Source organism: Antechinus flavipes, chromosome 3 (genome assembly GCF_016432865.1).
Source record: "Antechinus flavipes isolate AdamAnt ecotype Samford, QLD, Australia chromosome 3, AdamAnt_v2, whole genome shotgun sequence".
NCBI lineage: Eukaryota > Metazoa > Chordata > Mammalia > Dasyuromorphia > Dasyuridae > Antechinus > Antechinus flavipes.
In genome coordinates, this window is record NC_067400.1 from 609,420,024 (window position 1) to 609,431,003 (window position 10,980).

Here is a 10,980-nt window from a genome sequence, read left to right on the forward strand (position 1 = left end):
AGATGTTCTCGGGTTTCTGAGAATTGGATTTGGATTTTTGGATTACATCATAAAGTATGGGGATGACAGGCTCCCTGTGCAAGGCTGGTGAGGCTATATCTGCCTGGTACCTTGCAAATCCGATCAGAAGGGATTTAATCCAGAAGTGATCGGAGAGGAAGAAAACTGCCTACATAGATCTGCCGCGTGGGAAGAAGGAAAGCAGCAGGCAAAGTTCACAGGAGATCAAATCCAAGAAAGACTACTCCAGTAAATGTATGACCTTCTGGTGTGTGTGCACATACATATCAATTTTAGGTGACAGGCAAAGTTAACTGTAGGTCTTAAGGCAAGAGGAAAAAAAATAAACAATAAGTAAGGGAGGTTAAGGGTAATGAGTAGCATTGTACATCAAAAAAGTGTGTTATGGGAGAAAATCTTAAGGCTCAAGCCTGGTCAAGAGAATGTGGATGAAGATGAGTAGGGGTGACTAGAAACTCTAGGACAAAGGGGACACAGATGAGAAGTCTGGGATATAGGTCACACCAGCCCAGCACAGGGGTAAGGGGTGGACTTTATGGAGGCTTCAGTTTCCAGACATCTGCTGAAATTCTGTCTCTACCAAAAGCAGAGCAGCTGATAACTTTCTGATTTAATTTGAATGATGATTTTAGCCTTCAAAAGGTAGATGATCTACTTAGGCCAAATCCTATTCTGGATCTGATTCTCAGCATCAGAAAGAACCTGGTTGGTGGGTTGGAAACCAAGGTATGGGGGTAGAGGGAAAAGCAGGAGGTGACCAGTGGACATGTAATGTAGCATGCATCCTAAATTTGGGAAGAATAGATTTCAAATGGTCAAAAGAAAGGGGGATAGGGTCCCATGAACTCAGACAGGAAGCAAACTTAGAAGAGAGCTGAAGACATAAAGAGAACAGTTTTGAGGAAGACAATTTTCTGAAAAGACCCATTGTGTATGTATAGAAAATAACTAACCATTTAGGTTTTTAAAGGCATGGAATAATCCTCATCATTGTAATAGTTGTAATTAACTCATTTGATTCCCATAGCAACCCTGTGAGGTAGGTGCTATTACTTACCCCCATTTTACAGATGAAAAAATGAGATTAAATGATTGACCTAAGATCACATGGCTAGTAAGTATCTGAAGCAGGATTTGAACTTGTCTTCCTGATCCCAAGTCTCTTTCTTATCACTACAACACTCAAAGTATCATCTACAAAAAACATACAGTTGTAAAAGGGGGAACCATTACTGTAAAAATGGGTCAGGCATGCTAATGCCCCAAAGCAGCCAAGCTGACAAGTCAAACTTAGGGGTCTCTGGAACTTTGCTCTCTTTTCAGTTATGTTAGAGAAGCAAGAAACCTCACAGAACGGGATCAGGCCTCTGCTCAGACTTGAGATCTTTTGACTGCAGAAAAATAACAGACCTGCTCCATTTGTGTGCTTCTCTTTACTCTCTCAAGGAGAATGACCCAATGTAAATAAGGCTCTAGAAAGATCACCTCTCTGCCTTTGAAATTAAATTAGCTGGCTGAAATGTTCCATGGTTGTGGGTGCTATAAGAATTGGAACAGTGACTGCTCACCCACCATTGAGATACTTAGAGTCATCAAATGGCAGAGCCGGAAGGGGCCTCAATGGCCATCTGGTCCGACCCATATCCCAAAAGGAATCTGCTTCTGTGGTGACAGTGACTATCCAGCTACTCAGAGACCACCAGTTATCCCTCCACTATTTCTCAAGGCAATCCATTCTGCTTGTTGAGAAACTAGTCCTGGAGCACCTTAGACCTCTGCTCCTGGGTTGTTTTATCAACAACATGGAGGAAGTTGTATGTGACATCTTTGCCATAAGTGAAGTAACTCACTGGATAACAGATCCAGGATCTCACAATCCTGATGGAGCACAACTTTGGGCTGAATCTGATTGAATTTTTTTCCTATTGAATTTCATCTCGAGTCTTATACTTGAGTCCAAAAAATCACCCATGTTGAGTGAGAGATGGGAGAGGTGATTAGCAGCAATTTGTTTGAAAAAGGATGTGGGCGTTCTGTGGACCCCCTCAACCAACACTCTTGGGCTACATCCAGAGTCAGAGCTTGGTCAGGGCAGAAACAGAGTCTGCCCTGGGCACCGCCATCTCAGAAGGCCCATGTAAGGAGGAAGTGAAGGGACTGGGCACATTTGCCCTGGAGAGGAAAAAGCATGTGAGAGCTTCTCACACAATGGAAGGGGGCAGCTAAGGGGCACCATCGTTCCCGGAACTTTCTGAGCTCAAAGCCAGCCTCCAGCCAAAGGTCCTTCACTTTGTGGGCCCCAGTTTCCTCATCTCTAAAATGAACTGGAGAAGCTAAGGGCAAACCCTCAGGATCTCATCCCAGAAAATCAAATGGGGCACGTAGAATAGGAGGGGATTGGATAACATGTGGATAAGGGCCCCTCCCTCTCCTCCCACTGACAGGGAGCAGTGAAGATGAGAAATCCAACCCCATCATCAGAAGTGCAAAGGTCAGCTTCTCCAGGCCCTTATGCAAAGGCTGGAGGACCATGTGGGGTCTCTTGACAGTCTGTGTTTGTGGATCTGTTACTGCCCAACAGGGTGTGTTCCCCTTTTTTCTCTTATAAAACATGTCTGCTTTAAGTAATATCTGTCATAACAGAGCATTCTTACTCTCTCTGTTGTTTGCTTGCATTTTGTTTTCTTTCTCAATTTTTTTCCTTCTTGATCTGATTTTTTTTATAGCAAAATAACTATAACTATGTATGCATATATTGGATTTAACATATATTGTAACATATTTAACATGTATTGGATTACCTGCCAGCTGGGGTGGGGGTGGATGGAAGGAGGAGAAAAGTTGGAACAGAAGGTTTTGCAAGGATCAGTGTTGAGAAATTACCCACGCATATGTTTTGTAAATAAAAAGCTGTAATTTAAAAAAAATTTAAATAATATCTGGTAAAGCAGTACTAAGTGACTTCACATTTCCTCTCCTTCTGGGGGGACTAACAGCTGCCCTATTCTCTCTTCTTCTCACAGTGCTTTGTGGGACATAGAGACTGGCCAACAGACAACCACCTTCACTGGGCATACTGGGGACGTCATGAGTCTTTCTCTTGCCCCTGACACCAGATTATTTGTTTCTGGGGCTTGTGATGCTTCAGCTAAACTGTGGGACGTTCGAGAAGGAATGTGTCGGCAAACTTTCACCGGCCACGAATCTGACATCAACGCCATTTGTGTACGTAAGCACTTAGGTTTGGGGAAATGCAATTTGTGTTCATGAGATCATCCATACCCGGCTCTGTTAGCAATTAGGATTAGTTCTTGAAAGTCTTAGGGAATGTCATTGATTCATCTTTGAAATGTTTTCTGGATTAAGTCATCTGTTTTTTACTGTAAGAGGCTAGATTTGCTGATATGATGTACACATAGATTAGATACATGTAGAGAATGTAAAGATTTTTGTTTAAGGGTCGAGAATAAGAAATCCAGCTTTTGAAAACATTCAGCAGTTGTAATAACATGGACGTTTTCATCTTGTTTTTAGTTTTACCTTTTGTCAGTGGCCAGATTTTTTATATTTGTTATTAGTGTGTTCCAGTTTTCACTAAAGCTTTTAACCACATTTTCTTTAAGATGAAGTAAAATAGGCAGTTTAATTTGAAACTCATCAGCTGTTGCTACCTAGAGAGTAACAGAGAGAAATAAACTAGATTCAGAAATTACTTTTTTTTTTCAGTCATAAGAAACAGCTCCCATTTTAGATGATTTCACTAATAATTGTCAGAATGGTATTTTACCTGGCATTTCCAAAACCATCTAATTTAGTGATGGTTATGTTAAAGAAATTTTATTATATTTCTTAGCCATAACTATATGGAAAAACTTAATATTTCAATGAGGAAATAGCCATTTGTTGTAAACTTTTTTTTCGCCAAGGAATTGGAGTCAACAAGTTACCTTTGTAACTTGTAAAGTATATAGTATTCGCTTTTCATAAAGATTCTTTATAGTAAGAGCTCTCTCTTCTTGCTTGCTTCAGAGGGAGAAAAGTAGTTTATTCCAGTGTGTTTCATTTTCTTCTGTTTTATGAGTGGAGAGTATTCCATTTAAATAAAGGGAACCTCTTCAGTCAATCAACTTACTTCACAGCAGAATGCTGGCAGCTCTGCTAAACCCCTGCCCACTGGTTTTTTACATAGGAAAAGTTAGTTGGGGGGTGTCGGACTGATTCCTAAAAATCTTAGTTCTACAGAAGAATATTTCCATCCTACAATCACTGGGTGTCTTGGCGCACAATCCTGGCATGAAGCACAATTGGCTTTCTCTTCAGGCACTTATTTACATCATCTCTGGATGGTTCTTTTGATAGATGCTTCTGGATGGGCTCACTACCTAATCAGATTTTACTTTGCCTCTCTAGTTCTTTCCAAATGGCAATGCGTTTGCCACAGGTTCGGATGATGCTACCTGCCGGCTCTTCGACCTCCGAGCCGACCAGGAGCTGATGGTGTATTCCCATGACAACATCATCTGTGGGATCACCTCTGTGTCCTTCTCCAAGAGCGGCCGCCTCCTGCTGGCTGGATATGATGACTTCAATTGCAACGTCTGGGATGCACTCAAGGCAGACAGAGCAGGTAGGCTTCCCACGTGCCCTGAAAACAGGCCCCACATGGACGAGTGTAAGTGTGCATTCTGTACCCCAAGGCTCTGCGTCATGGTGGTCTAAAAGTATCACCTGGTTAACAGCAGCATGCAAAGTTATCTGCTCCGGTGTGCCGGAGCCTGTGCCTGTTCTTGGCAAAAGAAAGATGGGCCCAGATAACGGCTTCCATTTGTGAGGCTTGTTGGTTCAGGAACAAATCAGGTGTGGAGGTGATACCTTTTGTTGGGGTAACCTTGTTGTATGCAGCTGTCTTAATGATGAGTTTCTTTAGTCTATTTTCATGGTGGGGGGAACCTTCTATTCTCTTTGCTTGTGTCTAAGAGTGGTGACTGACAGGCAACTACCCAGCACATGTTTCTAGAAATCAGAGTTGTAGAGGGCAGATCTCCTTTCTCCTATCTCAGCCTCTGTTAAAATCCCATCTTTTCATTGATGATAATACCGCATTGAATCTCCACATCATGATGATGTGAAACTGCATTCTCGATGTAAAGTATCCTATTTCATAATCCCTTACATTACCAGAACATTTTATATCCAAAACGTGAGCTGGATTGGACGGGGAATCCTTAGGCCCATTTTCCCAGGAGTGTTTTAAAAGTCACCCATCTCCAGTCCCCACAAGCTTGATAGCAGATAGATAGAGACTTGAGCCTCTCTCTGAGACTGTGGTGAACAATTACCCCTTTCTGCAGCCTCTGCCAGTGACTCATCTCAGGGAAAGAGGGGTCTGCCTTGTTTGATCTTGTTTTTCCCCTACTCAGCAACCTGTTGGTCTCCAGATTGAACTGAACTAAACTAGAATTTATTGATCTCAATAGATATTGTTCAAATACAAAGAAATGGATTCTTGGCTCTACTTTTTACACATGGTACTACTTAGATATAATCAGATAAAGGATATTTGCACCTGAGTTTGTTTATATAACTTCCTGAGACTTGATTATCAAAGGTTTTTATTATCTTTTTAAAATCCTTTTTTTTTTCCACTTTGATGATTTCCTTTTAGCATCATATCTGTAACAATTTACTGAGTCCAGCCACCATTATGATGTCAGTGACTTTGAAGGCAATTTTTTGTTATTCTAAAATTCTTCCTCCCACTCACTGCAGGTGTTTTTGTAAATGGAGGAGACAATTATTCCTGAAGCCTCTTGAACTAGAGTGTTATTTAAGATCCTTCCATTGAATTTCTGCCTTATCTTCCTAGTGAAAGTATTTTGCTTTCCAAAGCCCTCTTTTCTTCTAAGATAAGTCTGTGGTAGTGGATACAGGAAATAGTTGAGACACTTTCAAGATTGGTAATTGTAAACTACACGGTCCTGTGATGTGTGAGAGGAATATAATTTCACCAGGTAGAAGTGACCTTTTAATTTCAGCTAAATGGAGCTAATAAATGAAGACATCCCTGCTTTGTAAACTGTCTGCCTTAGGGTTTTATTTCTGTCTGTTTCTAAGGATGATATTTCACTGAGATGATTATGGAATATCAAATGAGTGTAAGCTGGGGAGCCTGTACCAGCACATGAGGGTGAACTAATGAAGGGGTTCCTATTACTGAAACTCTGTTTACTTTGTAGGTGTTTTGGCTGGGCACGATAATCGTGTCAGCTGCCTGGGAGTTACCGATGATGGCATGGCGGTGGCGACGGGATCCTGGGATAGTTTCCTCAAGATATGGAACTAACACCTTTAGGTATTATGGCTTCACTGATGATCAGCCTCAGGACACAAGTTAAATTTTTCCTAGTTTTTTGTTGGTTTGATCATTTTAAAATTATAACTAGTGTTTTGTAATAGTTAGATTGCTTGAGAATAACTGATCAATAGACCAAAAATATAGAAAGGGAGAGACAAATGCGTCTAGATGTTCTTTTTGCCCCCAGGAAGATTTTGCCATTTCACCTTGTAGTAAAGTTGCTGACTATGGGACGAATCTCCTGACTTTAATGCTTCTTCCAAATCTTTTTTAAGATAATAGATGGACTCCGCCATGACTGGAAGACCATTCCAACCTTGGAAGAGTTACCGTGACAGCATATCCAACCCAAGCGTACTAACTCGGACACCCTCACACCTCCCTCTCAGAACTTCAAAAGGGCAAGATCTTTTCCCCTCCCCTATTGCTGAAACAAAGAGCACAACTCCCTCTACAAGAAGAATCTCTGTGGTTGTAAACAAACAAATTGTGCATTCCTTTGGGACCATGGTCATTGTTTTCCTTTTTTTTTTTTTTCCTTTTTTTTTTTTTGTCTTGAATGAATATGAAAAGGAAATACTAGAATAAAAATGTTCACCAGAAGTTATGTCTGGGTAATTGTGACACAGGCCCACAGCTGATTTTTCACTGTCTTTGATTTAAATTTTAGACCAGTGATACTGTTTTGTGAACACACAACAAGTTGAGAACTTTGTTTTATCTCATAACAGTTCCAAAATTCAAAGTCATGTTTGTAGCAGGGTTTTGAAAATATTCTTATTTCCTTTTTTAAATAGATTACTTTATGGTCAATAATGAAGCAAAACAAGAGGGTCCTGCCCAGCCTCTCTGGGATTGTTGATGATGTAAATTTAGTCCCTGATTTTTTTATTATTTTTTTGTCTGGTGTCTCAGATAATTGTTGCTGCACAAAAAAAATATGGCATATAGAGAATAATGTTAAGAAGTAAGGTAACCAAGCACACACATGCTGTTAATGGTATTGAATGCTTGTTTCAAGAACCTTTCCCTCTTTGTGAGTAGTTAACTCCAATCTGTCCTCCCGTTTCTTTTCCCTTCTGCTCCTCTCTCCCCACCAGTTAAGTTTTCATCTACTTTGGGTTTCTTTGTGCAGTTGGAGGGCAGTTCATATTACCCTAACACTACCCAGGACCCCCAACTATCAGGAACCTCGATTTTCAAGAGAGATGCCTGTCCTGTGCTTGGATAGTCGGTCGATTCTTTGTGTATGAAATGATGTACAAATCAATGTTTTGAAAATAATGATCTTGAACTTTCTAAGTTAAAACAAATTTTTGATTGTTTGCCATATTGGGTGGGTTTACTCTTAGAATCGCATGCTGTAGAAATGCTAAAAACAAAAAACAAAACAAAAAAATGCATATCGGACTAAGTCCTTAGGTGTTTTTTTTCTTTTCAGAAATAACCTGTTTAAAGTTGTAACCATTGCCGCTCTACTTACTTCTTGTGGCTACCGGGCGCATGAGCCCCTGCGGGATCCCCCTCAGACCCGCCCCGGCTCTATGCGCCCTCCCGAGTAGCCTATGGCTCCCTCCTGCCCCGCCCCCACCGGACGGTTGCTGGCGGAGGTTCCTGAGGACCGTCCTCTCTGTTAGTCCTTCACAGCCCGGCCCTCTTGTAGAATGAGTCCCTGGTATCGAATGGTCCTTTTTGTAACGGCCAGGTTTTCCTGGTTTTCTTTTCAAATAAAATATTCCGCAGCAGCGTCTGGACAGTAGATTGTTCTCTTAACTCTCCTCCCTTCTCATGTATCCAGAAGTGCTCCTCCTTAGCAGCTCTAGTGGCTTCTCTCCATTCTGTTTTTTCTGCAACATTCTGTACAAAAAAAAAAAAAAAAAATGTGCTGTAATCGTGCGTTAGGCCTGGACTTGGCAAAGAGAAAAAAAAAGAAACCTCTTTCTCCCCCGCCCTCCCGTTCTCTCTCCATGAGATCCCTGGTAGAGCTCTCCACACCCTGTGTCCCTTTTCACCTTTTGTATTTAATTTTAAAGTCAGTGTACTGCAAGGAAGCTGGATGCAAGATAGATACTATATTAAAATGTACTGTTATTTAAGATGTAATAAAGCAGTTTGACATGAGGGGGTTTGGGATGTGACTGGTTATTTGTGAGTCTGCCGCCCTCTGCCCCTCGCTCTCACCCGGGGCTTTTCCAACAGGGGTTTATCAGGCCAAGGTTGGGGATGTGATGGCCAGGGTGGGCCAATGGTCCCTTCCCTGTGCCTGCAGCCTGGGAAATTGAGATTCCGAAAAAGGGAACACTAGTGGGCAGTTCCTGGGGTGAGGGAACCCAAGTCAGGCAGGGTAGGAGGCCAAGGAGGCCGGAGCCTGCCCTCTGTAGAAGCCTCCATCTTCTCAGGACCTCTCTCCTCCTTGCCCCGTGAAGTATCTAGGGAGAAACGGCCCGTGCTTCTCCATTCCTGAGGGAAGGTTTCTACCCAGTCGCCAGGACTGAAACCCCATGTGAAGAAGCGAGCATCTGTTCCAAAGGCAACTTGAAAATGTAGGAAATAAAAATAGTTCCCCAAAAAAATAGAAAAGGGAAAAGGCGATAAGCCCCAGTAAACTGATTAGACAAAGTTCTTGTGCTAAGTCATTTTGTGGCTCATGTTGGGCCTTAAATAATTGATCTGGAACCGAGGGCTGTGCCCAATAGGGGTGAAGGTCCAGCCGGCAGCCGTTGGATTATTGCTGTCCAGGAAGCTGGCCGGGGGCTGGAGCTGCCGCCAGGTTTCCATTCGCTTTCTGAATACCACAAAAGGCTACGGCGGCAGGGGGTCCTCCTGGAATCGCAGGTCATCCTCCCGAAAACTGACAGGCCAGATGGGATTGGAAAGAGGCTCCAGGAAGCCAGAACTTTGGGGGCTTTGTGTTTGCGTTGGAGGCCCCAGAAAGGCCAGGGTGACCCATCAAAAACGGCTTACTGGCCCCCCCCAAATGGTTGGCAGCTCCCTTGGCCCCTTTCTGGGGGTGAGGGGACAAACGCTGGTTTTGACTTGGGTTGTTGAGATTAATCCCATGGTCAGCACGTGCACTTACTTTTTGTCTGTAGGAGGAAGTCCAGCCATGGGAGAGGTGGGGGGGAGGGGGTATCAAGAGAGGAAGGAGGCCAATGGAAAAGGAAGCTTCTGGGGTGTCGTGAAGGGCAATGTCGGGTCACAGTCCTGCAGCAGGAAACAGGACGCCCAGAGACCCTGCGCCGCCGCTGTGAGATTGAGGTCTCTGGGAGACAACCCCTTGGGAGCAGAGCAGCTTACTCAGTGGCGCTCCCCCAGAAGCTAAGCCCTTGGGGCTGGGTACCCCACAATGTACTCGTTTGCTGGTGGCCGCTAAGGTGCCTGGGAATGGGCTCTCTTTTCCCCCAACTCGCCTTGGGTGATGGATGAAAGGGACTGAGGCAATAAAAGTCAGTCACTGCTTGCAGTCGCTCCAGTTCAAATGCTCTTAGGGGATGGCAGAAGGAGCTCCTGGGCTCCCAGGGGCTAGAGCGGGGTCTTGAGCAAAGAAACACAGGGTGGGGAGGGGGGACAGAGCAGGACCTCCAGGAGAGGGGCGTGTCTGTGGAGGATGACACTGCAGGGACGAGTCGGGTTTGAAGGTCATTGGGAGCCTGCACTTATTGAGGAGAGCGCCCCAGTCAGATCTGCGGGTCCCTTTGGCAGCTGGGGGGGAGGCCAGGAAAAGCCACTAGTGGGGAGGCTTCTGCAATAGGCCCAGGGAGAAGTAGATGTGAGCTAGCACTGGTCATGTGGGCCGAGGTCTGGAGATGCTGAGAAGGTAGAAACCTCGAGATTGGGCAACACATGGAGAGCACGAGAGCACTCGGGAGGAGGAGGGCCCGGACGTCATGGGGCAGCTGGGAAATGGGCAGGTTTGGGGAAAGGAGATAGGCGGATGTTGCAAAAGGAAGCAAGAGCCTCCCTCTGCTGGCCCAAGAGGCCCCGCTGGCTCCCCAGACCCTCCCCCCAGCCTCCACCTGAGGGCCCAGGAGGCCACCGGCTTCTCGGGCTCAGGCCCCACCCCCTCCCACACTGCCTTGCACACAGTGGATGCTTTGTAAATGTTCACATGGTATAGGTTAATCTGAAGGATTGCCACTTCATCCCCTCGTCTGGGTATTGTTCTCTGAGCCTCCCTTAAGGTCTGCGGGTGTTGGGCTCCATGACTTCTGGATCCCTTCCAGTTACGCTTGTCCCCTGGAAGTCCGAGCACCAGAAGGAGGGAGGGGCTCCAAGCTTGAATGGCCGGCCAGTCTTGTCCCGGGGACCCTTTGGGCCGGGTATGGGTGAGGAGAGGGGCCCGAGGGCCAGGGTCTGAAGGGTGCTGGGGGCTCCCCTGCCAGCAGTGGTTTGAGCCAGGTCCCCTGGAGTCCAGAGCCAGCTCCATCCCAGCCCTGTGGGATCCTGGATCGGGGCCAGCACAGCAAGGACAACCAGTCAGCCCCCAGGCACTGACTGGCATTTTCAGAAAGGGTTAGAGCACATTTGGAAGGCGCTGAGCTAGTTTCTGTCTCGGCTCCCTTTGCCTACCCAATTATGGAGAACCTGGTGATGCTCCACTCACC

At 44.9% G+C, this 10,980-nt stretch overlaps 1 protein-coding gene across 1 annotated transcript in view; it reads left to right on the forward strand.

Moving 5' to 3' along the window:
• The window catches only part of GNB1 (G protein subunit beta 1), a 111,583-nt gene extending 103,086 nt beyond the window's left edge, over nucleotides 1-8,497 (forward strand). Inside the window, exons 9-12 of the mRNA XM_051988789.1 lie at nucleotides 3,045-3,246; nucleotides 4,432-4,648; nucleotides 6,258-6,373; nucleotides 6,652-8,497. Of these exons, the coding sequence (XP_051844749.1) occupies nucleotides 3,045-3,246; nucleotides 4,432-4,648; nucleotides 6,258-6,364 (526 nt within the window). The 3' untranslated portion in view covers nucleotides 6,365-6,373; nucleotides 6,652-8,497. The remainder of the gene's footprint in view (nucleotides 1-3,044; nucleotides 3,247-4,431; nucleotides 4,649-6,257; nucleotides 6,374-6,651) is intronic.
• Nucleotides 8,498-10,980: the final 2,483 nt, after the last annotated feature.